This window comes from Lachancea lanzarotensis, scaffold LALA0S06 (assembly GCF_000938715.1).
Source record: "Lachancea lanzarotensis genome assembly LALA0, scaffold LALA0S06, whole genome shotgun sequence".
In the NCBI taxonomy this organism is placed as follows: domain Eukaryota; kingdom Fungi; phylum Ascomycota; class Saccharomycetes; order Saccharomycetales; family Saccharomycetaceae; genus Lachancea; species Lachancea lanzarotensis.
Window position 1 is genome coordinate 242,150 of NW_019212884.1, and position 12,786 is coordinate 254,935.

Consider the following 12,786-nt stretch of genomic DNA (forward strand, 5'->3'; position numbering starts at 1 on the left):
AACTAATGCATATTGAATTTGGCTATGGCTCATGCTACTATACTAATCCACAAAGGAGAAGCTCATTTTCTGGCCTTCTTTTTCTTCTTGGCATCTACTTTTGCCTTTTGCTTGGCGTATGTTCTCTGTTGATCCGTGCTGCGATCCTTTTTAGTCTTTTTATAGGAGCGAGAACGATCTTCAGTGGCTTCCATCCTTTTTCTCTTCTTGCTGTTTACCTCCTTCTTGTTCTTTGATAATGTATTCATAATTTTAGAATTTTTCTTCTCCGCTTCGGATTGAAACCAGGTCCTTCTAGGCCTTGAAGAAATCTCAGTTTTATGCTTCAACAAGTTTTCGCTCTTACGCACTTGCATTTCTACCCTCAGAATGTCCTTTTCCTCTTTCTCCTCTTCTAGAATTTCGCCAATCACTTCTTCTTTGTTGGAAATCAGTCCGTTAATTTCTTCGACTCGAGACCAGTCAACCATTCGCCCCACCACGGTATCTTGCTTGTTATTCTCTTCTGCCGACTTTATAGCACCTTTGACCACATTTCTGTCTTGAGACGATTCACCTACAAAAGTAATGGAACGGCCTTCCCTGCCAGCTCTAGCAGTACGACCAACTCTATGAAGGTAGATTTCGTACGTCTTTGGCATGTCGAAGTTGATAACAAATTCGATCTTTGGAATATCCAAACCTCTGGAAGCCAAATCTGTACATATTAGCACCGGTACTTCAAGTGTTTTAAACCCGTTCACGGCTTGGAGACGTTGTTCCTGGGATAAAGAGCCATGTAGCTCGGCCACCTTCATACCCAACAGACCAAGTATGATTCTTAACTTGTGAGCCATTTCTTTCCTTGCCACGAATACAACGATCCTTTTTTGCCCGTAATCGTCTAGCTTTTTGATCAAATGGAATAGAAGTGCTGGCTTCAGATCTTCTCTTTTACGGATACGAACAAATTCCTGCGTCAGCTGTGATGCCACTTGTCTTGGCGGGTCTATCATAATTTTGACTGGCTTCTTCAGCGACAAGGATATTAGTTGGTTGATTTTTGCATTCATGGTGGCAGAAAATAGTAAGGTTTGACGCTTGCTTGGAATAAGTGACATGATCTCGGTAAGTTCATCATGAAATCCCTCTTCCAACATACGATCGGCCTCATCGATAACTAATACCTCGACGGACTCGACATTAAAACTGGCGGAGTTTCTGATATGGTCAATAAGACGACCAGGAGTCGCGATGACTACATCGGGACGAGATCTCAAGTTCTGCTCCTGTTGTCTTAGGTTCAAACCACCCACCGCTAGTCCGTATGAAATATTGCTAACGAACTTGGATAGTTTGCGGCCAACATCTGAGACCTGAATGGCTAGTTCACGAGTTGGAGTCAGAACAATCACACGAGTAGATGAAATCTGCGCGGGCTTGTATAACAACCGCTCGATGATGGGAATCATATATGCGGCTGTCTTACCGGAACCAGTCACAGCACCAGCAATAATGTCTTTACCTAATAGGGCGATAGGAATGGTGGCACTTTGGATAGGGGAAGGCTTGACATAGTTTAGAGCGCCCAAACCCTTTAGCACAGGACGAGACAGTGAAAGAGAGTTGAAGTTCCTGTGAACCGTCTTTCTGGCCTCGGAGCTCTCCTCATCGGGAGCATAGAATTCGGCCTTGGCTTCTTCTGTGTCATCAACTTCGCCTTCAGTACCTGCGATTTCCGCCTGTTCCTCTAAATTTTCTTCGAGGTTGTCCTCTTCGCTTTCGCTTCTGCTTTGATCGTCTTCAGAATCGTCTCCTACCTTTTCAGTAGCACCCATTCCGAAACCATCCAAGGCCAAGTCCTCATCATCACTCTCCTCATCTCTCTCCCCATTTACTTCTTCTTTTTCTTCACTCTGTGCCTCGCCGTCACTATTTTCTGTTCCTGCTAATTTGATGAGACCACCTTTCCGTCTGATAATGCCATCCAAATCCACGTCTTTATTCGAATCATCAGCTTTGGCGTCGCCATCGAAAGCCCAGCCATCAAAACCCGCCGATACTTCAGAACCACCGAGATCGAATTTGAAGCCGGGATTCAGATCTTCATGGACATCTTCGTCGATGTCAACGGTAGCCGCTTTGTTCGACTTTTGCTTCTGCCTCTGACTCTTCTTTTTCATTCCATCGTTTTTAGAGTCATCTTTGAAAGTGTTTTCGTCCTCTGAATCGTCTAGATCTGGGACTTCGTTCTCGCTGTCGCTGATGGTTGGAACAAAGTCATCCAGATCCTTAAACTTGCCAAGTGTCACCATTTTAAGACCAGAAAATTGCAATAACTGTGTTTCGATCAGAATCTAGCAAATTCGTAACCTGAAGAGCACCAAAGTAGTCTTTTGCTTGATCTATTATTGATTTTTATCTTTGTTGAAAGAGCTCATCGCATCTCATCTCATCACTGTTTTCTAAAATTTTTCAAATATTAGACGGGTATTGAATAAGGTGGGATCAATTTAAGGTGAACTGAAATAAAAGTCAATGTAGTAAGAGAAAGAAAGGATTCTTGTATTTTGAAAACAGTGCTGAGAACCAATTATTCATGGCGTGGGTGAGAAGATATTTAAGGCTGCCGCAGGAATTGCGACCCTCGGAAGTTTTCAAGCAGGATTCACTCTCGCCACTCAAAATTACAATACAGATTGTCCTTTTACAACTGTTCTACTACGCCACTGGATATGTTTTGTTTTATGGATGGTCGAGACTTGGAGGTTATGATGTACCAATAAGCCAGTGGCTTTTTTCTTGGGAGCCAATAGATTTTTCAAATTCGCTAGGATTGACGTTGTCAGTGCTATGGCTTCTGGATTCGCTCATATGCGTGCTGTTCTTGACAGTACTTGTTGGCCGCAGCAAGCTGGCTTGGGATTTCGGCATCACAATACATGCTGTCAATTTGCTGATAGTGTGGATCAAAACAGGCAGATGGCCCAGTCTGTCGTGGTTCGTGGTGCAACTGCTGTCGTCTCTGATCCTCGTGTTCTTGGGAACGTGGTCCTCACGGTGGAGAGAGCTTAGAGACACATTTTTCGATGGCCTGGTAGACCCACAAACAACCTCATCTGCATATCCCGCCAAATCCCGCACTGAACAGACTCCGCAAGACGGTGTCGAGATGAAAGATTTGGAGGCTCAAAAGTGAGAAGCGTGATGCCCAGTTCACTAAAGTTATCCCGCATATGAGATTCAAGTGCTGCTTATCACGTATCGGAGCTCTTTATCCGTTAGTCGTGGTCCTACATTACTGCTAGACATAAAGACAAGAAAAAAAGGCAACTTACTGGTGCCTTTATTTCTGAAAAATTAGCTTAAACGCTGAAGCAGGCTATTCACTAGATAAACGAGAAGGATGTATAACACGCGATGCCAGATTTTCTATTCTGATGCTAATGCGGCATTCACTTAATTGGCACAGCAGCCAACAGCTCATCCACTAATTCGAAAATAGATCTCGCATTGTTGTTCTCAGGCCCTTGCATGGTGTTTAATGATCCTTCCATGCGCTGACGAATTTGTAAGACGGCCGTAACAGCTTCAACTCTTGTAACTATGTGGTCCAAGAATGCAACTCGATCTGCTTCTGAGCAAGCCTGTGAGACTGCGAGCGAGGTTTTCTTGTCGAAGTTGATGTAACAGCCTAATTTTGTCATGTCCTTTTCAACAAGCGAGCCGTTCAAAACAGAAGCTAAACTTTCGAGTCTGTTCGACAAAGATCGTAATCGAAATAGATCCTTTTCATCTATCAATCCTGCATTCGACTCGTTAGCAGCAAAACTATGTCGTGCGGCCAGCGCTTTGGGATAGGCAATCGTAATTAGCTCAATCGATTCCAGACCCTTGAGCTTTTTTTCTCCAAGCTCTTCAAAAACGCAACCCATGCCATCGAGTAAATGAATTTCTCTCTCCAAAATTTCTCCTACTAAAGTCTCCCCATATGCTTCTTTCAAAGATACATTGTCCTTGACGACGTGCTCGTGTAGTGCCATAATTTTATGATATTCTGAGTAAAAATCGCTGCTCAACGTTATCTGTCCACCATCAGCAACACCGGACACTCTTGAAGCTTTGTTCACAACAGGTCCAAGGTAGTCCATACGTTGTGTCACGACATCAAGCTCGGGAACAGGACATCCCCAGTGAATGCCCATCCTGACCGACAGACCCAGGTACATTTTCTGGTTTTGCGAATCATTGATCAGACATCCTCCCTGAATTGATGTGATTTCCTCCGGCCACTCAGCGTCAAGTAGTTTTAACTGAACGCTTAAACACCACACTAAAGCACTAATTGGTGTCGGAAAGGCGACCATGAATGCATCGCCTTCAGTTTTCACTTCGTACCCTCCAAAAATACGCAAGTTACGACGCATGACATCGTTGTGCGTTTTTATGGCGCTTCTCATTGCATTGGGGAAAAGTTCCCACAAAAATGTCGAATTTTTTATGTCTGTAAAGACCATGGCTAGATTTCCAGTGGGAGGTGCAATTTCGGGACTTAATCTTCTCAGAGTTGAGTCCTCAAATGTACTCCTCCTCGATATCAAGTCGTTTCTATTGAGAGTGAAGTTGTTCTGACTCGCGCTTGACTTGTCTAGAGATAAGCACAAGATGGTCATGTTGTCCATGCAACCAAAAGATATGGCATAATCCTTCAGCTTTTCGGCGGCGCGCATCGGTTCCACCTTATTCTCTCTGCATATGTCGCATGCGGTCTGATAGTCCACGAACTCCCACAGCTTGCTCGTAGCAATTATGAGGAGTTCATCGGTTGTAGTAAGATGTATGTCCGAAATATCAGGCGAGGCGTGAATGTGAGGAAGCAGATCGAAGAAACCCACGGCTCTTGAAACATCTGATACGCCATCCAGTTTACGGTTGTTCACATAACCACCAGAAATGCGAATCCTTTCGTACTCCTCTCCCTTCGATGGGACGTGGAGCGTTGTGAGCTGAATAAAGTCTCCGTTGTTCTTGGAAAGGATGGCCATGGTGTCTCCAATATTAGCAGTGTATACAGCTTTGCCCTTAAGATAGACAACAACAGCAGATGATCCGCTCAATAAATCTGCTGAAGTAAGGTTTCTACTTTCAATGTCGTTGTCAACAGTATTCAACATGCTGTTTATTTCTTTGTTCAGTTGAAGAAAGCTAAAGCGTAAGGCGTTCTTGATGCCGTCTGGGCTCTCGCCGTACTTCTCTAGCTGGCGTATGAAAATCTTGTGAAAGGTATCCCTGATGATTTTGGAAATACTATGACCAGTGCTGACATTCTCGTTTTTACCATCGTAGAGACATATCAGACATTCGTCTTCGTTCCCTCGAAATCTCTCAAATGTAACATCTCTCGCAGTAACAAAATCTTTTTGCCCAAGCGTATCTGCAGCACCGTATTTCATACCATTTAACATAGAACCGGTGGTCCTCAAACGTAAGTTCACTCCCTCGTCTGGGATTTTAGACGTTTTTAGGGTAACATCCATCAGGCCCAAAATTCTCAATTCTTTCAAGATGGTCAAATCGGAAAAGTCCCTCCTGCTCTCTACGTCCAGCGCAGATTTGATTTCGAATCTCTTGTTTCCTGAAAAGTTTAGATATCTCAACTCTTTATTATTGCCCCAATTCCAATCATAGTGATAATTAGATATGTTGTACTTCAACTGGTTAGATCCGACGTCCAGGACATTGAGTTGCGTGAGTTGCGAAAGCTCAGAAGGGAGCGAAAGTAAGTTATTGCCGTTCAGCATCAAAACTTTCAAAGATGTCCATCTTGACACTGTTTCTCCTTGGAGAGTGACGAAATTGTTACCTGATAAGTATAGCTCTGTCAAGTTCTCCAGCTTGAAGGTTGAAAGATCGCTAAAATTGTTGTAAGACAAATTCAACCTTTTCAGGTTTTCGTACATGTTCAACAGGGTCCAAAACTGATTGCTTAAGTTGTTATCAGCCATACTCAAAAAGAGAAGGCTCTTAGCCAGTGCAGAATCACGTCTATTGAGAAAAATCTCTTGTATGTCAATAGTATTTCCCAGTAGATTTGAAGACACGTTGAAACTCGTGAGTTCCATTTTTCCCAGCCCCTTAACCAAGTTGCTTATGTTGTTGGAATGAATGTCAAGAGTCTTCAAAAATTTTAGCTCGCATACTTCTTCTGGAATACTCTCCAGCTTGTTTCTTGCTGCCGACAAATAAACCAATTTTGATAAGCGGCTAATTTCGACGGGAATCTGGGTTAAATTGTTTTCGTTTAGCTCCAATTTTTCAAGCCGTGGTAGTTTGCAAAGAAGCTCGGGCGGTAGACTGGCTAACTTGGCCTTATTCATTGACAAAGCCACCAAGTTGACTAAGTACTCTCCCTCGTGAGCTATTGATGTGATTGGGTTTTCCTGAATCTCTAGTGTTTTGAGGTTCGACAGTTTGTCGTCAAATATACTGATCCGATTACTCGAAAGAGCCAAGTTTTGTAAGCTCCGGTTGTTAAGCTTCAGGTAGGTCAGGCGGTTGTATTTCAGATTGAGAGTTCTTAAATTTACTAGCCCCTCAAGTTCGCTAACATCTGTAAGCTTGTTTCGAGCTAAATTCATTTTAGCCAGTTTCGTCAACTGATTCACTGAGCTCGGAATGACCTGGATTTTGTTGTATGATAGGTCGATTTGCAACAAGTTTCTACAAGACGTAATGACTTCTGGAAATTTGGTAAAGTTGTTTGAAGAGATATCGAGAAGTCGAAGATTTTTTAGCTCAACAAACCCAGCGGGAAGTCTATCCAGGGCATTGCACTGTAAGTTCAGAATAGTGAGCTCCGTCAGATTAGAAATAGATGGCGGAATTCTTCTGATCAAATTTCTTTCCAGGTCCAGAGAGACCAGCTTGTGAGCTTCCGTGATATTTGGTGGGAATCTTGAGGCACGAATGTTCACCATTCTCAAGCTTGACAACTTGATAGCACTTTCAATAAAGTCGAGAGGCAAAAATATGTTTGCGTTGTTGGAGCAGTCTAAACTTTCGATGTTGGGGGTGTACTGGTAGAAAATAATTGGAGGGGTTGTCAAGTTCAAACTTCTCAGGTCGACATGTACAAAATCGCCTCTGGAAAGTCTCTGTTCTTGCTCGTGACTCAGATGAGACGGTGCCACAGGGTGGAAAATGAAGTTGAAGACATAGCTGAGATCTTCGGTCCCCATGATGTACAAGGGATCGCTCTTCAGATAGCCGTTGAGAAGTAAAAGCTTCCGCTGAATTAAAATTGGCCTGGCAGTAGCTGAAAGAACTTTCAAAACCTTTGCTACCCTTAGAGAGACCTGATAATTGCCTTGCCCAGCATTGAATTTTCTTTTGAGCTGAGGGATCATTTCTTGCACTGTGGTATTGGGCGTTAAAGACAAAGTGGTGAAGGTATCGTCGGTATTGAAAATTCGAATAGCGTATCTCCTTGATGAATCCATGTCACTGTAGTTGTTGTAGTATCTTTCCAACTCGTATCCCGCCTTATCAAATTCTTCATCTTTTTTCAGAGCATTTGACTCTAGCGCCTGGGTTGAATCGGTAGAATAGCTATGCACCCTCTCCTCATCGCCCGCCTCATCCTCGTAATCGCTAGTCGAAAGAGTGGCTTCACTGAGATCTTGATATTTGCTTGTAGTGCTGGCGCTACTAGTAGAAGCAGCGGAGGTCCTATGTTGGTCGGGCAAATTGTTTGAAATGGGCTGCTCGTGGTCGGAAAGCTCTGCCAGCGGATCAAGCTTGGGAGTTGTTTCTTTCCTTGTTAGCCCGCTTTGCATAGCAAACCCACCAGCTCTGTCTCGATCCATTTGTGACCCAGAAGGGCCCTTTTGTCGACTTTTGGATTGGTCACGATGTGCTCTGCGCTTGGATTTTGATACCAACGGCTTCCCAGTTTCTTCATCAATATCCCAACTTTCTGGAGCTATCCATTGTGCTTTTGCGTGCGCAGCCTCATGTGGCGCGTTCTTTTCTGTGTCCACCATTGGCGCTTTATGCGTCTCCGTTTTCATCACTTTCGAATTGTCTTTCGTCTTTTCTGCTTCTTCTGCTGGCTTGCCGAGTATGTTTGTAATGTCAGAGACGTTGTTCAAGTCCGTGTCCAGTAGAAAATAGCTTGTACTTCGACTAAGCTCATTCCTCGAAGGACGTTCCGGACTTTCTGAAGAATCCGACAACTGATTTCGCGACATGACTTTTTGATCTTCGGAAGCAGTATTCGAGCCGGCAGAAGTTGCCGCATTACGAGTCGTGTTCATACGATATACTTTAGGAGAGTTGCTACCACTTGGTGCGGTCATTCCACTTGCAGCTCCACTTGCGGCAGATCCACGCCTACTGTTTGCTACAGAAGAACTGAACAAACCTTTTCCTGCCCTTAGGAAAGACTCTGGATTGATTTCATTGTCACCAGCGTTATGATGACCGTGAGGATACGAATCCTGTTGACCACCACCGTGGATCAAGGTACTCATTTTACGGCGGATTCCAGGCGGCTGAGCGGTTCCATTTCCTGTAGAATCTTGATCGGAAAGTTCCGAAGGATTCGCAGAAGTCATTTTCATCCCGGTCAGTCTCTTTAATAATGAGCCAGCGCGCGATCCCTTACGCTGTTGTGAAGGCTGCTGAGATGGCCCGGTTTGCGACTGTGGAGTCGAGAAGATGGAGCTGTTACTAGTTGTTCGAGTCAAGCGAGGGATTCGGGGCCTAATCGGATGCGTAAATGGTGGGATGGGGTCATCTGGGGAGTGGAAAGACATCGGATTATGAAATCCCTTGTGCCTAGCCTTTTTCGACCCATCTTTCAACCGTTCTGCGCCCCCATGTGCCTGCACACTAGAGCTACCGGACTCGACACCCCCCATGGAGTATTGCTTTCTGAAATGAGGCCTCCCTCTTGCTTCAGTGTCTTCAGGTATGCTATTGCTAAAACTATTGGTGACACTACCATTTGGACTTGAACTTTGGCCTTTTTCCCGTGTTTTTTCTGAAATTCCTCGCAGTTCAGTTGAATCTGAACGCTGCCGTGAGTAGTTGCTCATATCTGACCTTCAGTGGTGCGATTGGGGTTGATTTTGTGACGATTTCCTATTAACTTTTTATACATCAGTTGCCTGACGAGGTGAACTTAATTTGAAAATCACCCAGCCGTAGTAGATGTGGGCCAGCACACAGTACGAAGGCCTAAACCAATGAAAAGAGTTGGCAAAGACAGATCTTATGAGACCCTGATCGAGATTTACAGCTGCTACAAAAATCACTACCCTTGGTATCTTTGGATATGTACGGTGATTTGTTTCACCGGTGAAAAATACGGGCTGTACTCATTTTATGCTACTCCGATGGGATGAACCTATAATGACTGGTCGGCATGTGTGCTACAAGATGAGAATTGATGTGCTGATACGATGCGTCGAGTTTTACATGTGCGTACTTCTCAGCACCTTGGGTCATCTTTTCTAAATGATTTAGGAGCAATTACGAAATCTTGCTGAGATGTACGCCCGTGGTGAAGGCCTCAACGCGATGACGGGCGAAACTGTGGTGAAAAGAAGGTAAGGTGCGTGGTTCCGATGTTTAGAGGTAGCGGTTGGATAATGGCACTGCAAGTTACGTCAAAAAATGAAACTAGGTGTTTTCAAGGTCATGTTGCAAAACCCATCCCATTGGATGGCTGTAAGAATGCTAACGAAAGATCTGGTGACATTAAGTAGGTCCTTTCATGGCGGTTTCAATGGTTTTCGAAAGCGAAAACCAAAATCGGCTGCAGAAGCGAAAAACTCAGCAACCGGTCCAGATGAAATACTTGTCGCACACTTTCCCGACAAGTTCATTCCCTGGTCCTTCTAACTTGCTGCTGGGCGTGGCACCATGCTTAACAGATGCTGTCATTTGATAGTTGTGTGAAAGTCTTATCACTAGCGAATTTCGTGTCGCGACTATGACTTCTCTTCAATATAGGTCGGTTTGATTACATCATATTTATTGTCAGAGATGGACTAGCCAACTTCAACCTATCTTCTTTGGTTACAAATCACAAGTTAGATCCCAAACAACAACGCTAAACAACATGGGTTCTTCTAATGACAAGCCAGCTTCAAACTCGAATCCAGAGGGCAGCAAGCCAAAACCTTGTTGCGTGTGCAAGCCTGAAAAGGAGGAGAGAGACACTTGTTTACTATTCAATGGCCAGGATTCAGGAAAATGCGATGAAATAATAGCCAAGTACAAAAAGTGCATGAAAGGTTACGGATTCACCGTATAGTGCGTCGCTACAACGAAAAAGCTCAGCTCAACATATTATTTGGCTTCTTTTGTCTTTCAAAACCATCATTTATTGTAAAAACTCTGTAAGATCGTTTCGATGCCTTGTAAATATTCTCATAAATACTGAAAACTGAAGCCAAGTTCTTTCTTACGCCACAGTGGTTGGTGTATCAACTTAACTTTTCTGGCCTTTATCAATTTCATGGAAAATTGATATTTGATGAGAAGATGAACTCGAGAAAGAGCTCTTTAGAAAAGGTACATCAAAGTGCTGCTTTGAATCTCTAGGATTTCCACAATGACTGCTTCTTCTAATATTCCAACAACATTCGAGGGTACTGTGGATCTAGGTATCATTGGGGGCACAGGTCTTTACCAATTAGAATGTCTCGAGGCGATTGCCGTTCTTCCAGCGATGGTTACTCCGTGGGGCACCACATCGTCGCCAATCACTATATCGAAAGTGGTCGGGGACTCTCAAGAGCACTTCCACGTTGCTTTCGTCTCAAGACACGGTTTGCACCACCAATACTCGCCTTCCACTGTTCCCTTTAGGGCCAACATGGCTGCGTTGAAGCACTTGAAATGTAAGGCAGTTTTATCTTTCAGCGCAGTGGGCTCGCTGCAGCAGCACATCAAACCCCGCGATTTCGTACTGCCCCAGCAAATCATTGATAGGACCAAGGGTATTCGTGAATCTTCGTACTTCAACGACATTGGTCTCGTTGGCCATGTGGGATTTGGCGAACCATTTTCTAAATCGTTTGCAGAGTACATCAATCAGTTTGGTAGCGTTCTGAAGCACTCTGACCCCGAGGAATCTTGCTCTCTACATCTAGGAGAAGACGTTACAGTTGTGTGTATGGAAGGACCACAGTTCTCTACTAGAGCTGAGTCTAAGATGTACCGTATGTTAGGCGGTGACGTTATCAACATGAGCGTTCTTCCTGAAGCTAAGCTAGCTCGCGAATGTGAACTTCCATACCAAATCGTTTGCATGTCCACTGACTACGATGCCTGGAGAGACGAAGCTGAGCCTGTCACCGTGGAGACGGTTCTTGCGAACTTGCACAACAACGGATCCAACGCTAACGCATTGGCGTCTACTATTATCACTAACATGGCCAACAAACTGCCTGAGTTCATGGTCACCGGTGATAACCTCAGGGGCTCGATCAAGATGAGTGTTGCAACGAAACCTCACGCGATGTCGAAAGAGACGTTGGCCAAACTCGAATATTTGTTTCCTGGCTACTGGTAGATATACTCAATATTCTTGTGTAATTCCATTAAATTACATTCTTTAGTTTCCGATTCATGCCTACCTATGCTGGTTCTATAACGGTTTCCTCGGACTGGGAGACTCACGCATATATGCGTATTTGCTGCTCGGAATATAGCCGTTTCGGCTTATTGGGGTAGTGAATGCCTTCGAATTCATCTGACCAGGCGTCAAGCTTGGCTTCTTTTGGTAAGATGTGTTCAAATCCCCAAATGCATTTACCTTTTTCACATAAGCGCTCCTGGTGCCTGTAGAAGCTGTGGAGCTCTGTTCTCGAGATTTCAAAGGAGTTTGCAGCGATTTGAAAAGAAATAGAGGCGAGGGACTGTTGCTTTGCGACAATGGCTTATTCAGGTGCGTTGTTTGATCCTTTCTATCTTCCTTGCTGACATTGCTTGAGATAGAGAGGTTCGGCGGCAGGTTTTTTGTCGATGGCACGTCGGATACCCCCAGCAATTGTTTCTGACGGTTGCTCAAGTGTAAATCGTCGATTTTCACGTTCTGTGACTTGAGTACCAGACGCCAAAGCGAAACCGTGACGTTATAAAAGACGATCAAGTGGAATATATGCGAAAGATTGGCGATTGTAGCAATACGAGCCATAGTAGAATAGTCCAAATCCGCACGAGGAAACAAGCGATAAATGACAAGTTCACGTACCCATTTGGTCAAGGCTTGTTGAAAATTGATGCCGTGGCTCGTGTGATGCAGAAACAGCGTCAGAAACTTGATAGCCAGATTCCACAGCAAAACAGCGACCAAATTTGATATGATGCGACGAGTTTCGAGCTCTTTATTGACGATACGACGCGAGTACTGGCCCAGAGCTCTATTTTCAAATGCAAAAGCCGCTGGAATGGGTTCATCTGGCGCTGTGTCGTTCACATGTATGTTTTCATTTTTCGGTATGCTACCAGACCCCAGTTTGGGCGTCGAATTCCCTCCATCGTGATTGGCGTTTTTGGTGACGTCGGATAGTTGCTTTGTGCGGTACAGGAAAGGCGACTCCCGTCCAACTTTGTCTCGTAGACTTTTAAACTTCTCTTCTGAAACGCTTTTCACAGGAGTGGAAAAGATTTTCGATTCTGTGGCAAGATTATCCATCTTTTTCGCCAGCAAGAAAGTTCGGCTCGAAGCAGCTGATTGACCAGAACAGCCCGATCTACAAGATGCGGATGAGATGGATATGGATCACCGCCTTA

The 12,786-nt window shown here is 44.4% G+C and overlaps 6 protein-coding genes across 6 annotated transcripts; 3 read left to right on the top strand and 3 right to left on the bottom strand.

Annotated features, from left to right (window-relative positions):
- Positions 1-62: 62 nt before the first annotated feature.
- DRS1 (LALA0S06e02740g1_1) lies at positions 63-2,294 on the bottom strand (the record flags this gene model as incomplete). Its single annotated transcript, XM_022771796.1, has 1 exon — positions 63-2,294. The coding sequence occupies one exon, from the start codon at positions 2,292-2,294 to the stop codon at positions 63-65; it is 2,232 nt and encodes a 743-aa protein (XP_022628964.1).
- A 284-nt stretch (positions 2,295-2,578) lies between these two features.
- On the top strand, positions 2,579-3,178 carry SYS1 (LALA0S06e02762g1_1; the record flags this gene model as incomplete). Its single annotated transcript, XM_022771797.1, has 1 exon — positions 2,579-3,178. One exon carries the CDS (start codon positions 2,579-2,581, stop codon positions 3,176-3,178), a length of 600 nt encoding a protein of 199 aa, XP_022628965.1.
- Positions 3,179-3,434: 256 nt separating this feature from the next.
- CYR1 (LALA0S06e02784g1_1) lies at positions 3,435-9,077 on the bottom strand (the record flags this gene model as incomplete). The annotated part of the gene is made up of 1 exon (XM_022771798.1): positions 3,435-9,077. One exon carries the CDS (start codon positions 9,075-9,077, stop codon positions 3,435-3,437), a length of 5,643 nt encoding a protein of 1,880 aa, XP_022628966.1.
- Positions 9,078-10,105: 1,028 nt separating this feature from the next.
- COX17 (LALA0S06e02806g1_1) lies at positions 10,106-10,300 on the top strand (the record flags this gene model as incomplete). The annotated part of the gene is made up of 1 exon (XM_022771800.1): positions 10,106-10,300. The coding sequence occupies one exon, from the start codon at positions 10,106-10,108 to the stop codon at positions 10,298-10,300; it is 195 nt and encodes a 64-aa protein (XP_022628967.1).
- A 300-nt stretch (positions 10,301-10,600) lies between these two features.
- On the top strand, positions 10,601-11,563 carry MEU1 (LALA0S06e02828g1_1; the record flags this gene model as incomplete). Its single annotated transcript, XM_022771801.1, has 1 exon — positions 10,601-11,563. One exon carries the CDS (start codon positions 10,601-10,603, stop codon positions 11,561-11,563), a length of 963 nt encoding a protein of 320 aa, XP_022628968.1.
- Positions 11,564-11,638: 75 nt separating this feature from the next.
- POM34 (LALA0S06e02850g1_1) lies at positions 11,639-12,688 on the bottom strand (the record flags this gene model as incomplete). The annotated part of the gene is made up of 1 exon (XM_022771802.1): positions 11,639-12,688. The coding sequence occupies one exon, from the start codon at positions 12,686-12,688 to the stop codon at positions 11,639-11,641; it is 1,050 nt and encodes a 349-aa protein (XP_022628969.1).
- Between the last annotated feature and the right edge of the window lie 98 nt (positions 12,689-12,786).